Source organism: Pelecanus crispus, chromosome 10, assembly GCF_030463565.1.
Source record: "Pelecanus crispus isolate bPelCri1 chromosome 10, bPelCri1.pri, whole genome shotgun sequence".
NCBI lineage: Eukaryota > Metazoa > Chordata > Aves > Pelecaniformes > Pelecanidae > Pelecanus > Pelecanus crispus.
This window is the reverse complement of record NC_134652.1, coordinates 17,259,967-17,277,776: the sequence shown is the minus strand read 5'-3', so window position 1 is coordinate 17,277,776 and position 17,810 is coordinate 17,259,967. Positions and strand designations below refer to the sequence as shown.

The window sequence follows — 17,810 nt, the reverse complement described above, 5'->3', positions numbered from 1 at the left end:
CAGATGTTTGGTTGTGGTGAGTCTGAAGACAGGAGTGCCTCTAGGTAGTGTGCCTCAAAACCTGATGCAAGTTCAGCACCCTCACCAAGTTGTGCAATTCAGCCTGATAAACTTCATGAGTACCAAAATCTCATTTTCCCTCAGCAGGAGGATAATGTGCATCCCCCCTATCCATCAGCTCAGTTGGTTAGAACATGGTGCTAATAACACCAAGTTCACGGGTTCAATCCCTGCTTACTGCAGGGGGGTTGAGCTCGAGGATCTCTCAAGGTCCCTTCCAACCCAAAGCATTCTATAATTCTATGATCTTGAAGAACAGCAGCACTGACTGTTCCCATCCCCTTTCCCTGCCATCACTGCCAGCAGAACTTCATAGACATGAATTCCTGCAGTTAGTAAATGTGCACGGACTGCATTGCCAGAGCCCCTGTCTACTGGCCTCTCTGCTGACCTGGGTGATGTTCGTCTGCAAGCACCTGCCCTAAGCTTCTGCCCAAGCTGCCCTCCCCATGCCACAGAGCTGGTCACAGGTGCTGGGTGCATTCAGGCTGCTGAGGGATTCAGGTACTCTTCAGCCATGGGCTCCTATGCTCTTTCAGCTGGCAGGCAGGCAAGTTGTTGCTCCTTGCTTTAAAAATACAGTGGCATCTGACTCATTTCAATCCATACTGTTCCCAAATTCTCAGTCTTCAAGTATGCCTGTGTCCCTTTGTGATAGGTCATAATTCAGTGGCTTCTCAGCACTGCGCTGTGTGTCTCTGATATATTTAGGTTCAGGAGCTCCACAGACTATATTTCCATTTGCTGGGCTACATGATTGCATGAGCATCCAGCAGCTCTCCCCCAAAGACTGGACGTGTGCTTAGGAAATGAGTTATTGGAGAGACTCCCAACAGACTGCAGCAGCTATGTGGGTGATCAGCAGCAGAAGTAGCTGCCAGCTGATGGGCAGGATTCGTAAGATGCTGTCTTATTCTCTGTCGTCACTCCAAGCCTCGTGGGCAGGAGGCAATGTGTCTTGGAACTCCCTTTGCTTACAGCATGTAGCAGGGCTAATTTAATTAAATATGATCAAACGTGGGTTTGCTGGGATTGCGTAGGAGAGGTTCTGGGTTGACTTAGCACTGGCCATGATGGTAGATGATGATGTGTCTGAGGTAGTACAGGTCCCCACCTCAGTTCATTTAGGCTGGGCCTCTATCGTCTCCTGGTGTAACAGGTGTGTTACTGTGCAAGGCTAGGCTCATTGCAGCTCTGATCAGAATACTCAAGAAAAATAAATGCAGATTATTCTGTATGCAGAGAAGGGGTGCAGGACTGCTCAGGTAGATGGAGAAGGCTGGAAAGATAAAAATCCAGAAAGGATAATTTCTTGTAAGTTGGTTAAAAGAATAAATTCCAGGAGGATTGAGAGTTGCAGAAGTTTTGAGACAGAGGTGGAACAAAGGCAGAGGAAATAGACTGGCAATAAATAAATTAAGGCTGAAAATGAGAGTGTTTCTGACCACACAAATGTGTGCTAAGAGGATAAAGGTGATGGTGGGAACTGTTTCTGTCAGCATGGCCCTTGTGCAACGGAAGAGTGATGGCCTTGCAGTACAGCCTCTTGTGATCCCTTCTGTAACAGGCTGAGTGTGAGCATCCAAAGGAAAGAGCAAACATCAACTTTAACTGTTGTGCTAAGCCAGAGCTTACAACAGTATTTGTATTTATTAGAGGTGATGGGTCACAATGGGGTTATCTGAACTGAGCATGGCTTTGGACCATGCACAGCATCTCTCCTTTTCTGCTTGACAATTCTAATTTCAGTCCATAAGCCAGCCTTAGCCTCTCCTTATTGCATCTCTAAAAGCAGCTGTGGTTGCCTGATTCCTTTTAACATTTGTCACTAAGTCTTGTTTGGTCAGAAGGGAGTTGGGAGGTGGGCAGCCTTAGCTGTGAGTGACATCTCCTGGCGTGCAGAGCTGCCAGTGACTTAGCGTGCTGCCGGCTGGAGGAGCAGTTTCCTATTTGTCTTGAGGCTCTGGAAGACACTGGGGATGATCCTGCTTTCTTGTCTTCATACAGAGCTGCCTCCCACACTGGTGTGGTCCTTCCCAGGTTATTCACCGAGAGCAAGAGGGTGTTTCTGCAGCAAAACTGCTGTCAGCTGGACTTGGCTGCCAGTGTCATTCTCAGTTGATGGCTAACTCGGAGACAGAAAGGATATTAGATCTGTTTGTGTTCTGGGACCTGCACCAATCACTGGATGGAATCCATGGTAGCACCTACAAAAAAACCAAAAAGACCAAAATTAGAAACAGAGATGCCTGAGCAGCTGGGCTGCGCTCCAACATCTGGAGAGTGCTTAATGCCTGCACAGCTAGGCAGGGCTCCAGCACCAGGCGGCTCTGAGCTTTGGGGTGGGGAAGAAGAAAAGCTGCATCATTTCTATGCCTACTTATGGCCTCACCTGACGTTTTTATCACCACTTACAGTGGGCAGTATGGGAGAAAGAGCAGAGATCTGTGTCTATTTGGGTTCTTGTTGGGCACAGAGACAGAAGATCATGCCTGCTTAATCTTTAGCTGAGGGAAACTGCTAGCAGAAGAAAAGTCATGGGGCCTAGCCATCAGAGGTGCTAGACAGTCAAGTCCTGCCCCACTTGGTGGAGACTGAGGAGTGTTTGCACAGCATTCAGGGACATGAACGTGGGGTGCAAAGGAGCTGGAGGAGTCTAGGGAATAAGTTCATTCTTTAGCCACTGCAGAACCTGCAATTATGTCTAGAGCTGATGCAGGTAACCAAGTGTGCAGAGAAGGGAACTTGTTCAAATACCTCACCTTTCTGAGCAAACGGCAGGTGAGTTATTTTAATTACATTGAATTCTTTACCTGGATTTGCAATGCCGTGGTTTGGTTTGGGTTTTTTTAAATAATCAAGTATTCAGGTCTGTATGCTTGGAGTGCTATTTGGAAGGTTATTGCTTTGCTAGGCTACCTTCTGGATTATGCTTATCTTTTTGTACCTTTTCTTGTATGAAACATTTCAACAAAATGCTGCTTGGTAGCATTAGAGTTCACACAGGTGGGTGCTCTGATATGGGATACAGCAATGAAATCGCATATCTACAACTCCCAGAGTCCTGAAAAGTGCTCATGATACTGAGCTAAAATTCAGGCAAAAGTCATGTTCAGGGTTAAGGAAATCATGTGTCTTGGGAAAAAATGACTAATCTCAGGTTGCAGGTGGGATGCAGACAATTATCATTATGCCTCTGCCTACAGACAAGGGATTTCTACAGCTGTTTATCGGGATGGTCTATTACAGTGAGAAAGTTGTTCCCGCTTTGCTGCTACTTTGAGTGTGGCTGCTGAAAAGATACAGCAGACAGACAATAGCCACCACAACAGGAAGTTTGAAAATCTTAGAAATTATGCAAAGCCACCCATCCTTTGTTCTTATGACAGTTAACACCCAACGAAGCCGTTAGTGGCTACCTCTAGGCAAGATCTCAGAGTAAGGGTGGTGATAATGACGCGGATGTGCTGTGCAACTCTCAGCAGCAGTTTCAGTTTTCAAGCATGCTAGGTTCATATCTATACTGTGCATCTAATTTTACATTATAGCATCTGGTTTAATTCATTTCTCTAGTGTTAAAATAATTTTTGTTCAACGGATATGCTCAGTGCTATCATAACCTGAGCCAACTACTCATTCCAATAAGAAGAAAAGTCTCCCAGCTGTCACGCTCTGCTGTTTCTAATCACTTCAAGCCATGAGCTCTGGGCTTTCTGAATAAAGCTGTATAAAATGCATTCTTACCTCCTACTGTCTGGTATGTGCACTAGACTATTTTTTTAAGCTGCATTCTTGGAGATATTAGCAAGCATGCTGTGCCTCTCTAACAGGCACTCACAAAACATGAGCATAACAAGCTTCCAAATTTCACAGTTAGCCTCAGCAGATTTACACGAGTGCGATGAGATGGAGCACAGAGCTCCAGGTCAGCATTAGGTTTCCAATGGACCTGCCTGCAGGGAGATTTTCAAAACAAGTTTTCTTGGCACTTTTAGGTTCCATTTTCTCTAGGTAGGTGGGAAGATATTATTTGTTTACAGATAGAGATTTCCAGAGGTGCATTGCTTCTTTTCACTTGGTCTAACTTCTGAAAATAACTCTATGATTTGGGGTCATTTGTAAGGTTGAGTAACACTTCATACAATTCTGGTGCCTGGGACCACCTTTCATGTGAAACTAGAGTGGTTAGATGAGACCCTGTTCAGAGCTTGAATGCTTTTCATATTTGTGTGAGTGATTTGGGGTGCCAGGATGGATTTGGAGCATTGACCCAGTATCACCTGAGGGCTGGAGAACGACCTCTGGAACTCCAGTTCTGGCATGCAGATGCAGAGCAGGTTCAGTCACCTTATCTTCTTGGAGCACGAAGATAGTTGATGTGGTTGCCTGCACAGAGTTGTTGTCACCCTGGAAGACCTCTAATGTACTTCTAAACATCTCCTGGGATATTTGTGTATAAGGAGAAGAGAAATTAGTACCCGTGTGAGCAGTCAGACAACCAGTGCTTTTGAGTATGGAGTATCAGCGTAGCAGAAATGGATTTCATGTTGTAGTGGGAGCAAGTATGTCCCCTGGAGTGCCAAAGCTATTTGTTAGTTGTAAGTGTTGAATTTACAGCTAGATTATAAATCTGGAAAATGCTTTTGCTGATACTCTTTCTAGAGGGTATATAACCTTTTCTATAACCCTTTCGTGTTATAAGATGGTATTTTATTAAACAATGCCAAAACTGGCTGAGCTTAAGTTGTGAAGTGAGATTTCCACCATGGGATACATGAAGGCGAATCCGAAGCAGGAAAACATAAGAGACAGCATCGTGCTAGCCACTAACAAATGCAGGTATATGTATATTGGTTCTGAAAGCTCAAATGCCATATTGGTTGTGAATGATTTCCATCAGCCATAAGTGGCTTTTTTTACAGAATTCTACTGCTAACCATGTATTTTAAGCTACAAAAATCTTAATTTGTTAGATAGGTCATACCAAATATATCAGTAACAGTTAAGGAATCAGACTGGTACAGGTTTTGCAAAGTGTGTGATTTTTAACCGTATGATGTTAATTCTGCAAATACAGGCTATTCATAATTTACTGGTCTTGTGAGAAGTGGCATCAAAAATCTCCATAGATTTCTTAAATCCCTGTGGAGTGCAGATCGTATTTTCTATACAGCATTGCCAAGGTGCAGGACAGCATTTCTTGAACTAACTGTGACATACTGAAATGTTAGTGTTAGACTTCCTATGTGCATTACTAGTGATGAGGATGTTCTAAATTATATACAAACATTGTAAAAAACTGAAGAACAAAGCATACCAGGACAAAATGTCACAGGGGTTAAAGCTTTGGGTTCCACAAGGTTACGCTGTTTATATATTACCAGTCTGTTCTTTCAGCTTCTCAGGAATTATTAAGCCAAATGCGGAGCTATAGAAGAAGTTAGTATTTTGCCCCATACAGATGCTTTTGCTATATGGTTACTCAGCCACCTGCAGGTATCTCAAGGACAGGCTGACCATAAGCTGCATCTTGAAGTCCTCCTTCCTGACCACCTGGCACAGCCCATGGAGGTGTGGCATGGCCCGTGAGAGCAGATCTGCAGGATACCAGGGCTGAGCTCTGCCTCTAAGAAATCCCACAGGTGACGGGAGCAGGGATGGGCAAAGGCAGGTGCTTCATAGTGGAAAGGGACTGCAGGAATGTGCCTGAAGACCTTTGGGGTGTGAGGTAAGGTGGGCTGGGCTACTGAGATACTAACATCCTTTTTCTGCTCTAGTCACAGGTACGAAACCAAAGATGTCCTGCACAAGAAAGATTCTACTCATTCTGGGACTCCTCTCTACTTTGGCTGTAATTGCTTTAATTACTGTAGCAGTGACCCAAAACAAACCACTTCCGAAGAATATTAAGGTATTACAAGCTGGGACTCTGTCAGGAAAACAAGCCAAGCCGGGGGGTTAGGCGTGCATAGGTGCTCCAGGACATGTTGCTACTCTTGCTGGGTCTGGCTAACCCCTCTTTCTGGCTCCATGCACCTCACCATCTTGTTTTACATCTTCATGCAAAACCAGATATGGCTTTGCAGGGGATCATCTCCTAAGTAATCAGTCACAATTTTGCTGCTTCTCTGCTCTTGTATCCTTTGATGGAAACTTTGCACTGAAGCACTACTGAGAAGAGTAACAACACAGCATGTTCCCACAGCTGCCAGATAGGCTGTTCATTTCTGGTCCCCCTGTGTGTGGAGACCAGCACACACTGTGTCTGGTTTGGTGCCTCAGGTGCAATAACGGCTCTGTTTTGCCCACAGTATGGGATTGTGCTGGATGCGGGGTCGTCCCACACTAACCTGTATGTGTACGAGTGGCCAGCAGAGAAGGAGAACGACACTGGGGTGGTACAGCAGGTGGAGGTGTGTAAAGTCGAAGGTAAGAGGAGAAAAGGGAGCTGTGGAAAGGGCACAGGATGAAGAACAGATAATGCAACCAAAGGGTGGGGGAGGAGAAACCTGGAGGAAGAGGCCAATAGTGAAAGCAGTGTTACATCTGTGAGTTCATGTATATCCCACTGCTTCCTGTGGGGATCTGTACATGCCTGACCTTCCTGGGAGGAAAGCTGGATCCACTTTTTCCTTTGTTTTTAGGATGCTTGGAAGTAAGTGCTTTTTGGAAAGAACCACACCAAAGAATGTACTTATAAAACATCTGCATGCACCTTGCTGAAGTGCCAATGAATGTCAGGCAGCAAGAGGGGAGGCCATGGTTTGCTCTTTTTCAAGGCTTCTGTGCAAGCTAGGCACTGGGCTTGCAGGCCAAGGTTGCTCAACTTATGCGTGTCATGGTTTATTTTTTATTCTATTTAATTGCTGTGTAGATATTGTATGAAGCCCAAGGATGTACATGACAAGGAACAGTAGACCGTCATGGATCGCTGCGCTCTCTGGGGAGTAGAGCTGTTGTCAGAGCCTGCCTGGGGTCTTTTCAGCCCTGTTGGCAGTGTAGGAGAGCACGCCATGCTGTTATCGAGCTGCTGCAATAGCTGTTCAGCGCTGCAGCATGCCACGTCACGAGCAGCACACTGAGCATGCGGCAACCTGGAGCAAACGCAGAGCAGGCTTCACTGCTGCCCATGCAGGCACTGGTCCTGGGGCAGTCCATTCACCAGGGTACATATGGCAGGGAGGGACAATGAATTTTCCTTTGAGTTAGCATGAAAGGGGATAGCTGCAAAACACTAAGTGCTATCTTGTGAGCATACAATACACAAACAAATGATAGCATCTTCCCCAAGAGGACCCAGTGTAGTGAAGGGTCAGGGATTTTCAGGTGCAGATCCAGGGTACACCCAGGCAGAAGCAGAGATGTATCTGCAGATGTCCAGGACATACTAAGCAAATGATCTGTCTCACTGCAGCCCTCATCACTAGTTCGTAGCCTGCTTCATGGAGAGTGGTGTCAGATGCTGGGCACTGTGGTGGTCCCTGTGTGCATGAGGCTTAGTTGGTGCTGTAGGATTTCTGACACTCCTTAAAAATTAGGTGGTTGAATCTGATGTTGCTGCCTGTGATAGTGATACAGTTTAACATGACAGTGCTCTGGGGTTATGCTTGGAGTTTGAGCAATGAAGTGTGCTTATTTCTTGTAGGCCCCGGGATCTCAGGTTACTCCCATGCCACGGAGAAGGCAGGTCCCTCTCTGGCACAGTGCCTACGACAAGCAGAAGAGGTGATTCCCTCAAAGCAGCACCAAGAGACACCCATCTACCTCGGAGCAACTGCTGGCATGCGGCTTCTCAGGTACTGCAGGGCTTGTCCCCTTCTCCTGCAGCACTGCGCCTGGGACCTCCATGGATGGTCAGTGCAGGCCTCCTGGGCAAAGTCCTTGGAAATGCTGCCAGTTCACACTTTGCCCAGATACCCTCTTCTGCTGCTGGCCTCTCTGAGCCCTGAGTCTCCCAGGGCTCTTCCCCTGCTTGCCCAGCAGGTCCATTTCCGCTTGCTCCAACCTTCCATCATCTCCAGCACCCACATGCAGCACAGAGACACCAGGAGGGTAGCAGTGCCCAAGCTGATGCTCAGGGGATGCTCAGACATTCTCCCACATCAAGGGGATGCTCAGACATCCCCCATAGTCTGGCATTAGGCCTGAGCCAGGATTTTTGATCCCAACCATGTTGCAACTCCCCACATACCTTGTCTCGGCCCGAGACCATCAGAGCTAAGGTAACTTTACAATCATATCCTCTTTTAATTCCAATTTGTGATTTTCTTGGGGGTGCCCCGGACCTCTTGCCTGGCTGGGACAGGGAGCTAATCTTATGTATGTATTGCCTGAGAAATCTCCCTGGGGATATCAGAGGGCATGTATTTCTTCTGTAATGGTGATGGTGAAGAGTGAGAGGAATCGCCATGGTGCAATCCCTACCAGGGCACATGCTCCAGGAAAACGAGACAGCTCTGGTCCCTGCTCCAGGTACAACTCTCAGCTGTGGGATCTGTAAGTGTCAGAGCTTGTGGCAGCTGTTCTGTCAAGGTCTGACAGAGCGACGTGGCCAGTTAGAGCTGGATGTACCCATATGAATGACTGTTCTGTTCTAATTAATGCTTGGTGGGGAGTTGCAGCCTGCCTACTCAGAATAAAGCCCATAGGCTCCAGAGACCTGTCAGCCAGAGTCACTCCATCCTTTCTTCCATTCATCCAGCTTGGAGAATAAAAGTGCAGCTGAAAAAGTCTTGTCCTCAGTAGAGAAGATGCTACGCTCAGGTCCCTTCAGCTTCCAAGGTGCCAGAATCATCAGCGGTCAAGAAGAAGGAGCCTATGGATGGATCACCATTAACTACCTGCTGGGCAATTTCAAGCAGGTACTGTATCAATGGCAAGTCCATATTTGAATCATCAGCTTGCAGCACTTTGTAAATCATCCTTTGCCGGAGGGTGTCGCACACACTATTTTCCCTTGTTAAGCCATTTACCAGAGATCAGGAAGCTGCACATCTTGCCTCAGGGGTTACTGTGAGTACATCCTGATACCAGTAAGTATCAGCATGTACCACTGTAGTCAGGCTTAAAGCATCAAAATAAAGCACCAGCATCTTCGCTAACTTCGCTTGGGTACAGCATCCTCCTCACTTCCTGATCTAAAATATTTCTGTTCCTGCAAAGTTTGACAATGATTCTTTACTATTGAGCTTATAAATTATCTAGGAGCTGAAACAGTAAGTTGGCTGGTTTTTTTTCTCATAACAATTGTATTAGATCTCATATTCTTAGTCCTCCTGCAAACACTCAGACATGATCCATCCTCTGCTTTTCTGAGCCTGCATCTTTCTTGTGTCTTGTTCGAGCTCTCATCTCGTGCCCCCCTCCAGGTCTGTCTTCCTTTCCTGTGTTCTGTGCTTCTGCTTCTCTCCTCACAGGTCCTCTTCTCTCTTCTTCTTCTCTCTTCTTCTTCTCTCTTCTCTTTTTTTTTCCCTCTCTTTTCTCCCAAATAAATCTTTTCCATGCCTGATGTATCTGTTTTACTTTGAAATTTTTTTTTAAGTCTGGCTGGACAAAACTTCTACATTCCCTGAAATCCATAAGTGAGACATCAGGAGCACTAGACCTCGGAGGAGCCTCAACACAGATTACCTTTGTACCAGATACAAACCCTGAAGAGTCCCCAGAGAACCTGCTCCACTTCCGCCTCTATGGCAAGGCTTACGGAGTGTACACACACAGCTTTCTCTGCTATGGGAAGGACCAGGCTCTGCAACAGAAACTGGCCAGGGACCTACAGGCAAGTACATCTGTAATTGCAGGTGGAGATCCTGGACCCTCCCAGCTTTGACATACTCCTGTAAAAGTTGCTGTGTCCCAGCTAAATGTCTCATCCCTTAGTCTGGGTTTGGGAAATGCCATTATCCTCCACAAAGGTTGGGCAGACGCCCAAAGAGATGACAGTCAACATTTTCAAAAGTACTGCCTATTTGAGGTGCCTTGATTCTTGGGCATGGGATAGCAGGAGTACTGTGCTTAACTGAAATACTCCAGAGAGGTGATGTTTCACCATCTCTGAGAATCCCAAATCAGCAGCAGCTTCACAAAATGTGGCTGAAAGTAATTTGCCCAGCGTCCTACAGGGAGGCAGTGGCAGTACCCACATCTCCCAAATCACAGCCAATACCTTAAACCACCCTCATCACTTTGACCCGATGTGTGTATCTTGGTGTGATGTACTGTGACAAGCGCCTTGTGGTCACCCTTCCTTGTGGCTCTTTCTCGGGGTGTTACTCGAGAATGAAGTGTAACAGCTTGGGTTGATTTTACTTTCAGACTATGGAGAACAGCAGCCTCCTTGATCCGTGCTTTCACCAGGGGTATCAGAGGACTATAAATATAAGTGACCTCTTCAAAAACCCTTGTACATCAGCCAAGGAAAAAAAATTGCCTTTCAGCCAGCTGTACATACAGGGAGAGGGAGTTTATCAAAAGTGCCGAAGAAACATCCAGAAACTCTTTAATAAAACCAATTGTCCTTACTCCAGTTGCTCCTTCAATGGGATATACCTACCTCCATTACAAGGGGACTTTGGGGTAAGTTTTCACATTCTTCAACTCTCTGTAGCCCAGAATATCAGAAGAGCAGAAACTGAGAGTAATGCTAGAGTGTATTGTCCATGGCTGGGGCAAGAAATCATTTACAAGAGGTCTTTTTGGACATGTAACTACAGAAGTAGTGCTGCACTTGCTGCAAGGACAGCCCATGCAAGAGCTACCCCAGTAAATACTGGCCTACCTGTACTGCACTGTTCCCATTCCAACCCATCTCCTGTAGGGTAGGCATCTACTTGGGGTGTTCCATTTACTGATTTATTTTTCAAGCAGTCCTTCCTGATGGCCAGCACCAGAGAGCCTGCTGCAGGCCGTGCATGATACACTGCTCCTGCAAACCTTGTCTGCTGAGGTCAATGGTGGTACCAGAGCTGAAATTTATCCAGAAGTGCGTGAGCGCTACTGAAACCAATCAGTCAGCTCACCCATCTGCTTCCCAGACATGATGGGGAGACAGTGCATGCTCTGAACACACATCATGTGTGACACCACATTGAACATCAGTCCTAGAGCTGCAAGACTTCAGTGGCTGTGAGGATTTCTGGGGGAACTGTTAATACCCCCTTGCCCTGTTCATAAACTGCCCCTTACCTATCAGCTATTGGCCATGGTCAGAGATGGGTTTTCTGGACTTTGGATTATATGCTAGGGCTGTGTACAGTCCTTTCAGACCATCACCTCTGCAGTTTGTGGCAATATTGGCTGCATGCTCATCTCATTCAGTTGCCAAATTGGGATCACAGTTGTGATGGCAAGCAGCGTTCACTGTGTGCCACTGGCACCAGTGTGTAGAGGAAAGGGATTTACTGAAGTTCTTCAGGGTACTGTGGTCAGTGAAGTTCCTACCTCCACCTCCCTTTTGGGGTCCTTAGGTCTCATCAGCTCTGAGAGGGGTGTCTCAAAATGACATCACTCTTGAAAATATACCTACTTTTGTGTGTGTGATGTTGCTTCTTGTAGTTCTCTATGTGTAAATAAAACCATTTTCTTTTGTGAGATTTCCACTGTCCTGCTCATGCTGAGGCCCAGTCGGGTTAAAACATTCTTTCTCCTTCAGGCTTTTTCTGCTTTCTACTTTGTGATGAACTTTTTGAACCTGACCAGTGAACAAAGCCCCATTGCCCTGGACAAAGTGGCCAGCACCATTGAGAGCTTCTGCGCCCGGCCTTGGCACGAGGTGAGCAGTGCTTGTGGCAAGGGGCTGGGGCTGCCAGGTGGCAAGAGCTACTGATATTTTTCTGTAGGATAAATGGTTGGGGGTAACTTCCAAGGCAAGAGGGGGAAGATCCCCCCTTTACCTGCAGTGGATGCTCAGGTGCAAGCTGGAGCAGCGGGAAGCTGTGTTTAACAGCCTGGCGATTTCCTCCTTCCCTAGGTGAAGACAGCATATCCCCAAATAAAAGAAAAGTACCTGAGCGAATATTGCTTCTCTGGAGCCTACATCCTCTCTCTCCTGGAAAATGGCTACGAATTCACTGAAAAGAACTGGCAAAGGATCCACTTCCTTGGAAAGGTCTGTTCTGTGGTGGGGAGGGCGTTACCCTAGCAGCTAACTGCAACCTCTGCTGCACAGCCCAGCCCTTTTTCCCCAGAGGTGCCACTGCCCCAGCAATGCAGCAAGCAGCCCCTGCACCTCCCAGCACTGATTCTGCTCCTCTCCCATTTCAGATTGGCAGCAGCGATGCAGGCTGGACCCTGGGCTACATGCTCAACCTGACCAACATGATCCCTGCAGAGGACCCCGCTGTGCCCCCTCTTTCCCATGGCAGCTACGTGGGGCTGATGGTGCTGTGCTCCCTCGTGCTGGTGTCCATGCTCCTGTTTGCCTGGCTTCTCTTCCACAAGCCCAAGTGCCTGCAGAAGGGGATTGTTTAGGAAGAGCCTTGGGGGAAGAGCGGTTGTGTCACCCTGGCTGCTCAGGGCTAGGAGACCCCAGCAGAGCAGGCTGTACTGCAGAGCCTCTCTCACCTCTCACTGAAGCTACTGACTGTGTACAACAAGGGCATTTATTTCTTCTGACTCACACTTGCACTGACAGATGTTGGGACACCAGGCTCACCACCTCTCTCTGCCAAGAACAGACAAGTGGGTGTCCCCTCCTTGAATGGGTCATACTTTAATTCAATGAAACTTTGCTGCTTGTTGTTTTTTGCCTTCTGCACAGCATTATAAAGAGAAAAGCGGCAGCAATCTTTGGGAGCCAGTGCTCCTGCAAGGGTAATCTCAGGGTTACACATCCCACTGAGCTCTTGGGAGCAATCACACACAGGGTGATCTTGCTCCTCCTCTGCTAAAGCTGTTCCCGAGAGCCCTTCCCGCACCAGCACACCTCCGTTCGCCTCCCCGTGCCCTGAGTCCTAGCAGCCCTACAGCCAGGGCTGCACCCGGCTGGCCCCAAGGGCTGGCCAGGCTCCCAAATGCCACTCTGGGAAAAGAAGGGACAAGGATGAAGAAACTGAGTGTGCTGGTGGTCATCAGCCCTTAGCTGGGCTTTGGTGGCTGTCTGCTCCTTTTGCAGGTGGCAAGAAGCCTCTTTCCCACGTCTTCCTGATGTTGTTGTTGGACCAAAGCTGGCTTACTGTTACACCAACCCATTCCTGTGTCCCTAGGGTACATCAAGACATGAGTTCCCAGCCAGGCATTGCTGATTTCTGTAGGAACAGCTCATACTGGCTGAGGATCCTTGACAAGTAGCGAGTGCTTATGCCTACAGGGACTCTGGTGTGATCAGCGTGCCTACAGGTATACACCCCCTAAAGCAATCCAGTGTCACTGTGCTGATCCTACAGCAGCCTCTGATCTAGGGAAAATGTTTATTAGGTCATGTTCCTTTCTAAATACGCAGCTGGCAGCAGTTAGCTAGCATGAGCGTGCACAGATCAAACCACTATTTCCACCAGCAAAATCAGTGAAACTTTGCCTTTCCTTCCCTCATGGCTTAGGCTTATCCCATGACCGTAAGAACCAGGGCTTGTGAGTGCACATACTGCAGCCCATCTTCTAGCACACAACTAGGGCGATGCCACTGATCACGTTTATGAACCACTTTCTTCCATTTTCCACTCCTTGGTCCAAAAAAAAAAAAAAAAAAGAGAGAGGTAAGTCAGAAATCCATTTTTGTAAAAAAAAACCACTTGGAAACCACTGGTGCCTGTCTACCTCCCAAGAAATCTCAGAAATCTCTTCTCCCAATGACCTGTAAGTGCTGCAGGCCAAAAGAAAGCAGATATTGTGGAGAGAAAGGCATGACAAACACACACCTTTGCCTGTTGCCCCGAGCAAAGCTGTAGAAGGCAGCATGTAGGGGATCAGGATGTGCAACCCCAGTAAAGCCTTCTCCTTTAGGCAAGCACAGACACAGCGCTCAGGGTTTTCATGCTCTCCCAGTCTGTCCCTCTGCACAGCGCAGGCTGGAAAATCTCCCCTAGTTATTTCTACTTCATGCCTGGAAGTAGGAGCCGTAACATATTGAAGGACCTAAAGGAAAGGGAAAAATCTACCCTGTCTTGTGGTAAGATCTTTGGGCAGTTCATTGTTCTTCCAAAAATCTGTGTCTTATTTTTCCTCTGAATTAGCTGGCTTCAGCTTCTGTTGGATCTTGCTCTGCCCATTTCAGAAAGACTGAGGAACTCTCTGCTATCAAAATCCCTTTTTCCTTGTTAGTGCTTGCAAGTCATCATTGTATCATATTAAATAGATTGATCTTCAATCTGTAAAGTGCTCTGTGCTGACCTCACTTGTAGCTCTTAACTCCACTTCTTTGAAAATTTTTACATCTTTCTGAAATTTGGACACCAAAGTTTTCAGCAGTAAGTGGTAGTAGAGTGGCTAATAGTGTATATAAAAGTAAAACCCTCTGGTTTTGATCTATACTCCATGTTCCCCATTCATATATCTCGGGACCAGGTCTGCTCAGTTAAGAGAAAGTTTTGGGGCTGTTTTTTCCAGCTGGACTATTGCAACTTGGTCTTTTTTTCTGGTCATTGCATTCCAGAATGGCCACTGTCTCACGCCATACCTCACTATCTCTTAACATGAGCCGCTTTGCCTTCCACATGGCTCCACTGAAACACATACTATTCAGAGAATATTCCCCCAAGCAAGTGATCCAGACCAACCCACAAATAACACTTCCCCACACCGTTTGTCCATTGACCAGTTTTTGTTTTACCTGCAAATACATTGAGATGTTGGAATTCATCTAGAGATGGAATCTTCCTTCTGTTGTTTTCAGCAAAGATAGGTAGATGAGAGATTAACAGTAGTTTTTGGTCACGGCTGGAAGGCACACAGGAGGACCATGTGATCAGAGCTGCTTCGGCTCCCCAGTCAGCCCAGCCTGCAACACACCCCATTCTATGCCACCTTCCTTGCATACGGAGTCTTTCTAGCAGAGCAGGTGCCCTGGAGAAGCTCCCCGCATGGGGAAGGTGCATCCTTCCTCCCCACAAACGGTGTGGAAACCTGCAGAATGGTAATTCCTCTCCTGAGACCTCCTCGGGGACCCGGCAGCTGCTTAGTTGTGTCCGTGATGCTGGAACTGGCAGATCCATTGGGACACTTCAGAAATGGATGCAGAAACTCCATGTGGAAGCTGGCGTGGAGAGAAAGCCTGTGCCAGTCTACTCTTCTGGTCCCTGCTGTAAGTGTTTATGCAAAGGAAAAGGTCAAATACAGAACCTGGCAGAAGAGTCTGAGCAATGTTTTGTATCTTTATTGCAAGTCCCATAGTACTAATATTGTTAGCTCTTGATTCTGGAGTCAGGTGATCAGCCGGTATCTTTGCTTATTCCCTCCTGCTTTCCTTCTCTTGTTTTTTGGTTTGGGTTTTTTAAACCTGTAAGTGTGACTTGAGTGCAGCCTAAAGGACCCAAACGAAGATAAATACAAAATATGTTACATTATTTTTAAACCTTATGACTTTTAGACCACGTTTACGGGTCAATCTCTCCAGAACTAGAATTTCTAAGGTGACACCAGACATGCCATTTAAAAATCTCTTGAGCAGGCTGAGGGTCCAGGAATTGGCTGACTGAAGATGTCCTATAAGGGTGAGACCCTTCCATATCACTGGCTGTGCTTGAACCTTCCCATAAAAGCATTTTTTTTTTTTTTTCTTCCACATTTCTCCTGCTATTGCAGGACTTCATCCATGGAGGCTACACAAAATCCTTGGTCAAAGATTTCAAGTTTAATGAATGTTCATTTTGTTGCTTCTGTGCTGCATCTGACCCAGCTGTATTCAGCTCAAATGTGTGCTCCAGAGCCACCCAATGCATATGTGAAGACTATTAACGATAGTGGGGGGGAATTTCCAAACATGCTAGTAATAATATGGTATCACTTCTCTTGTTAATGCAGTTGATCTGCCTCACTGATAATTATCTGTGCCTTATTTATCATTTGATAGCTTCTGGCTTCGATTTCCAGCTGCTGGCTCCTGTACAGTTTTGCTCTTCTTGGTTAAAGCATCTTTTAACACCACATATTCTTGTCTTGAAAATATTTATTCACTGATCAGCTCTGCTGGGCTGCTGAGACTCCAGACCTTGGTCTCTCCTGTTTTGCCACAGGAAGCCCTGAGATGTGCTGCAGCAAGGTGGGATTAGTGTCTCTGGTTCGGGTTCAGATGTTGAGTGGTCCATTTTTGGGAAGGTTCATTGCAGGGGGATTTGATAGCTGTGCAGGGTGCAGGAGCAGTCTGGTCTCTCTGGGACTAATGACTTTCTTGAGCTCTCTCATGATTACCCAAGAGTCAGGTCTGAGGCAAAACTATCAGCGAGGCTGAGATTTTCGGGGGTCAGAAGAGAAAGCCTGGGTGTCTGCAGCATGCTCACCTCTTGTAGAAAGCAACCAGTCCCCACCACGGGCTCTAAGTACCCTTTGCTCTCCTCCCCGACAGCCAGCTCTCCTCTGTGCACGGGCTACAGCTGATTTCTCTGGCCCTACAGCAAAGCACAGTGGAGCCTCCACTTGGAAGAAAGCTCTCGGAAGTGCGGCCATCACCTCTGCGGTGAGAGGCTGATTTGCCAAGTTGGTGCTGGCCAGGGCTCTCCAGCTTCTCCAAGAGCAGCTCACAGCTGGACATGTACCTTGTCCTGGTCTGTCCCAATACTTCCCGTGCTCTGTGTCAGGGGGATGTGCAGGCTCTGCGGGGCTGCATCATGGGGCTCAACAGCCTGTTCACGAGGGGCTGGGGGGGGCACACCGAGGACAACTGTCCCTGCCACCCGGACCATGCGCTTTCTTTTTGTGGCTCAGCCCTGATGAAGTGGATCATTGTTTTGATGCACGCACAAATCTCTGTATCTTTATCATAATAAAGACTTCTGAACTGACGCCAGAAAAGTTTTCATGCTGCTTTCCTGGAGATGGGAGCTCGCCAATAGTAGAATGGAGTTTCTGGCACTAAACATGGAAAAGTCCTGAGATGGATTTCCTCTCTTGCCAGTTCCCTGCTGTTTTCCTGGGTCAGATCTGAAGTTCCCAGTGGATGGGCAGCATCCCCTCCCGGCAAGGAAAAGCACTGTGATCCTTCACAGGCTCTGGGCACCTCACATGGTGGCCTTGCCCCTGGGAAGGCTGCTAGTGCCCAAACCCCATCTTTCCTTGCTTTAGCTTCACCCTGACATCCCCAGAGCAGCTTGTTCTCCCCTGCTGTGCACTGGATGGCCGAGTGCTCTGTCCTCATTTTCCCTCTCCCTCCCCCAGGCAGCACCACTGGCATCATGCAGGCACTGTGACCCCCCACCAAAATACGTGAAGGATGGGGGGCCTGTGTCCCTCATTTGCGGAGCCACGTGGCTGCGTGCCCCTGCGTGCAGCCACAGCTGTAACTCCGCCAAGGCAAACATACTTGTCACAGCTCATCGTTTTTTTTCAGCGCATGCTCTCCCTAGTTTGCTCATTCTTATGGCTCTTAGCTTGAACTTTCCTCAAATTTTCCAACCTTCCTCTGGTAACAATACAGCCGGAATTAAAACAAAGGCACCAGGTGGAGTCTTTCTACAGCTGGCTCTGGAGGGATTGAGTCCTTGCTGGCTGTGACCCTCAGCCACGGAGCGATGCAGGGGGACAGGGCTCGCATTCACATTCTTCTCACTCTCGTGGCACGACACATTCCTGCTCATCCTCTTTCTCCCACTGCCTCAAGGTCT

General features: G+C 47.4%; 1 protein-coding gene across 1 annotated transcript; it reads left to right on the top strand.

The window, feature by feature from the left end:
* The first annotated feature begins 577 nt into the window (after nt 1–577).
* On the top strand, nt 578–12,841 carry ENTPD1 (ectonucleoside triphosphate diphosphohydrolase 1). The gene is made up of 10 exons (XM_075717233.1): nt 578–614; nt 5,838–5,971; nt 6,372–6,489; nt 7,706–7,856; nt 8,762–8,921; nt 9,602–9,838; nt 10,375–10,635; nt 11,711–11,830; nt 12,029–12,166; nt 12,322–12,841. The coding sequence occupies exons 1-10, from the start codon at nt 578–580 to the stop codon at nt 12,526–12,528; spliced, it is 1,563 nt and encodes a 520-aa protein (XP_075573348.1). The 3' UTR covers nt 12,529–12,841.
* Nucleotides 12,842–17,810: the final 4,969 nt, after the last annotated feature.

Excerpts from the sequence above, each read along its gene's own strand:
- ENTPD1 (XM_075717233.1), top strand. The coding sequence starts at position 578 with ATGGGCTCCTATGCTCTTTCAGCTGGCAGGCAGGCAA. Across the intron at positions 615-5,837 it reads TTCAGCTGGCAGGCAGGCAA|TCACAGGTACGAAACCAAAG; the intron begins GTTGTTGCTCCT and ends TTTCTGCTCTAG. Across the intron at positions 5,972-6,371 it reads CACTTCCGAAGAATATTAAG|TATGGGATTGTGCTGGATGC; the intron begins GTATTACAAGCT and ends TTTTGCCCACAG.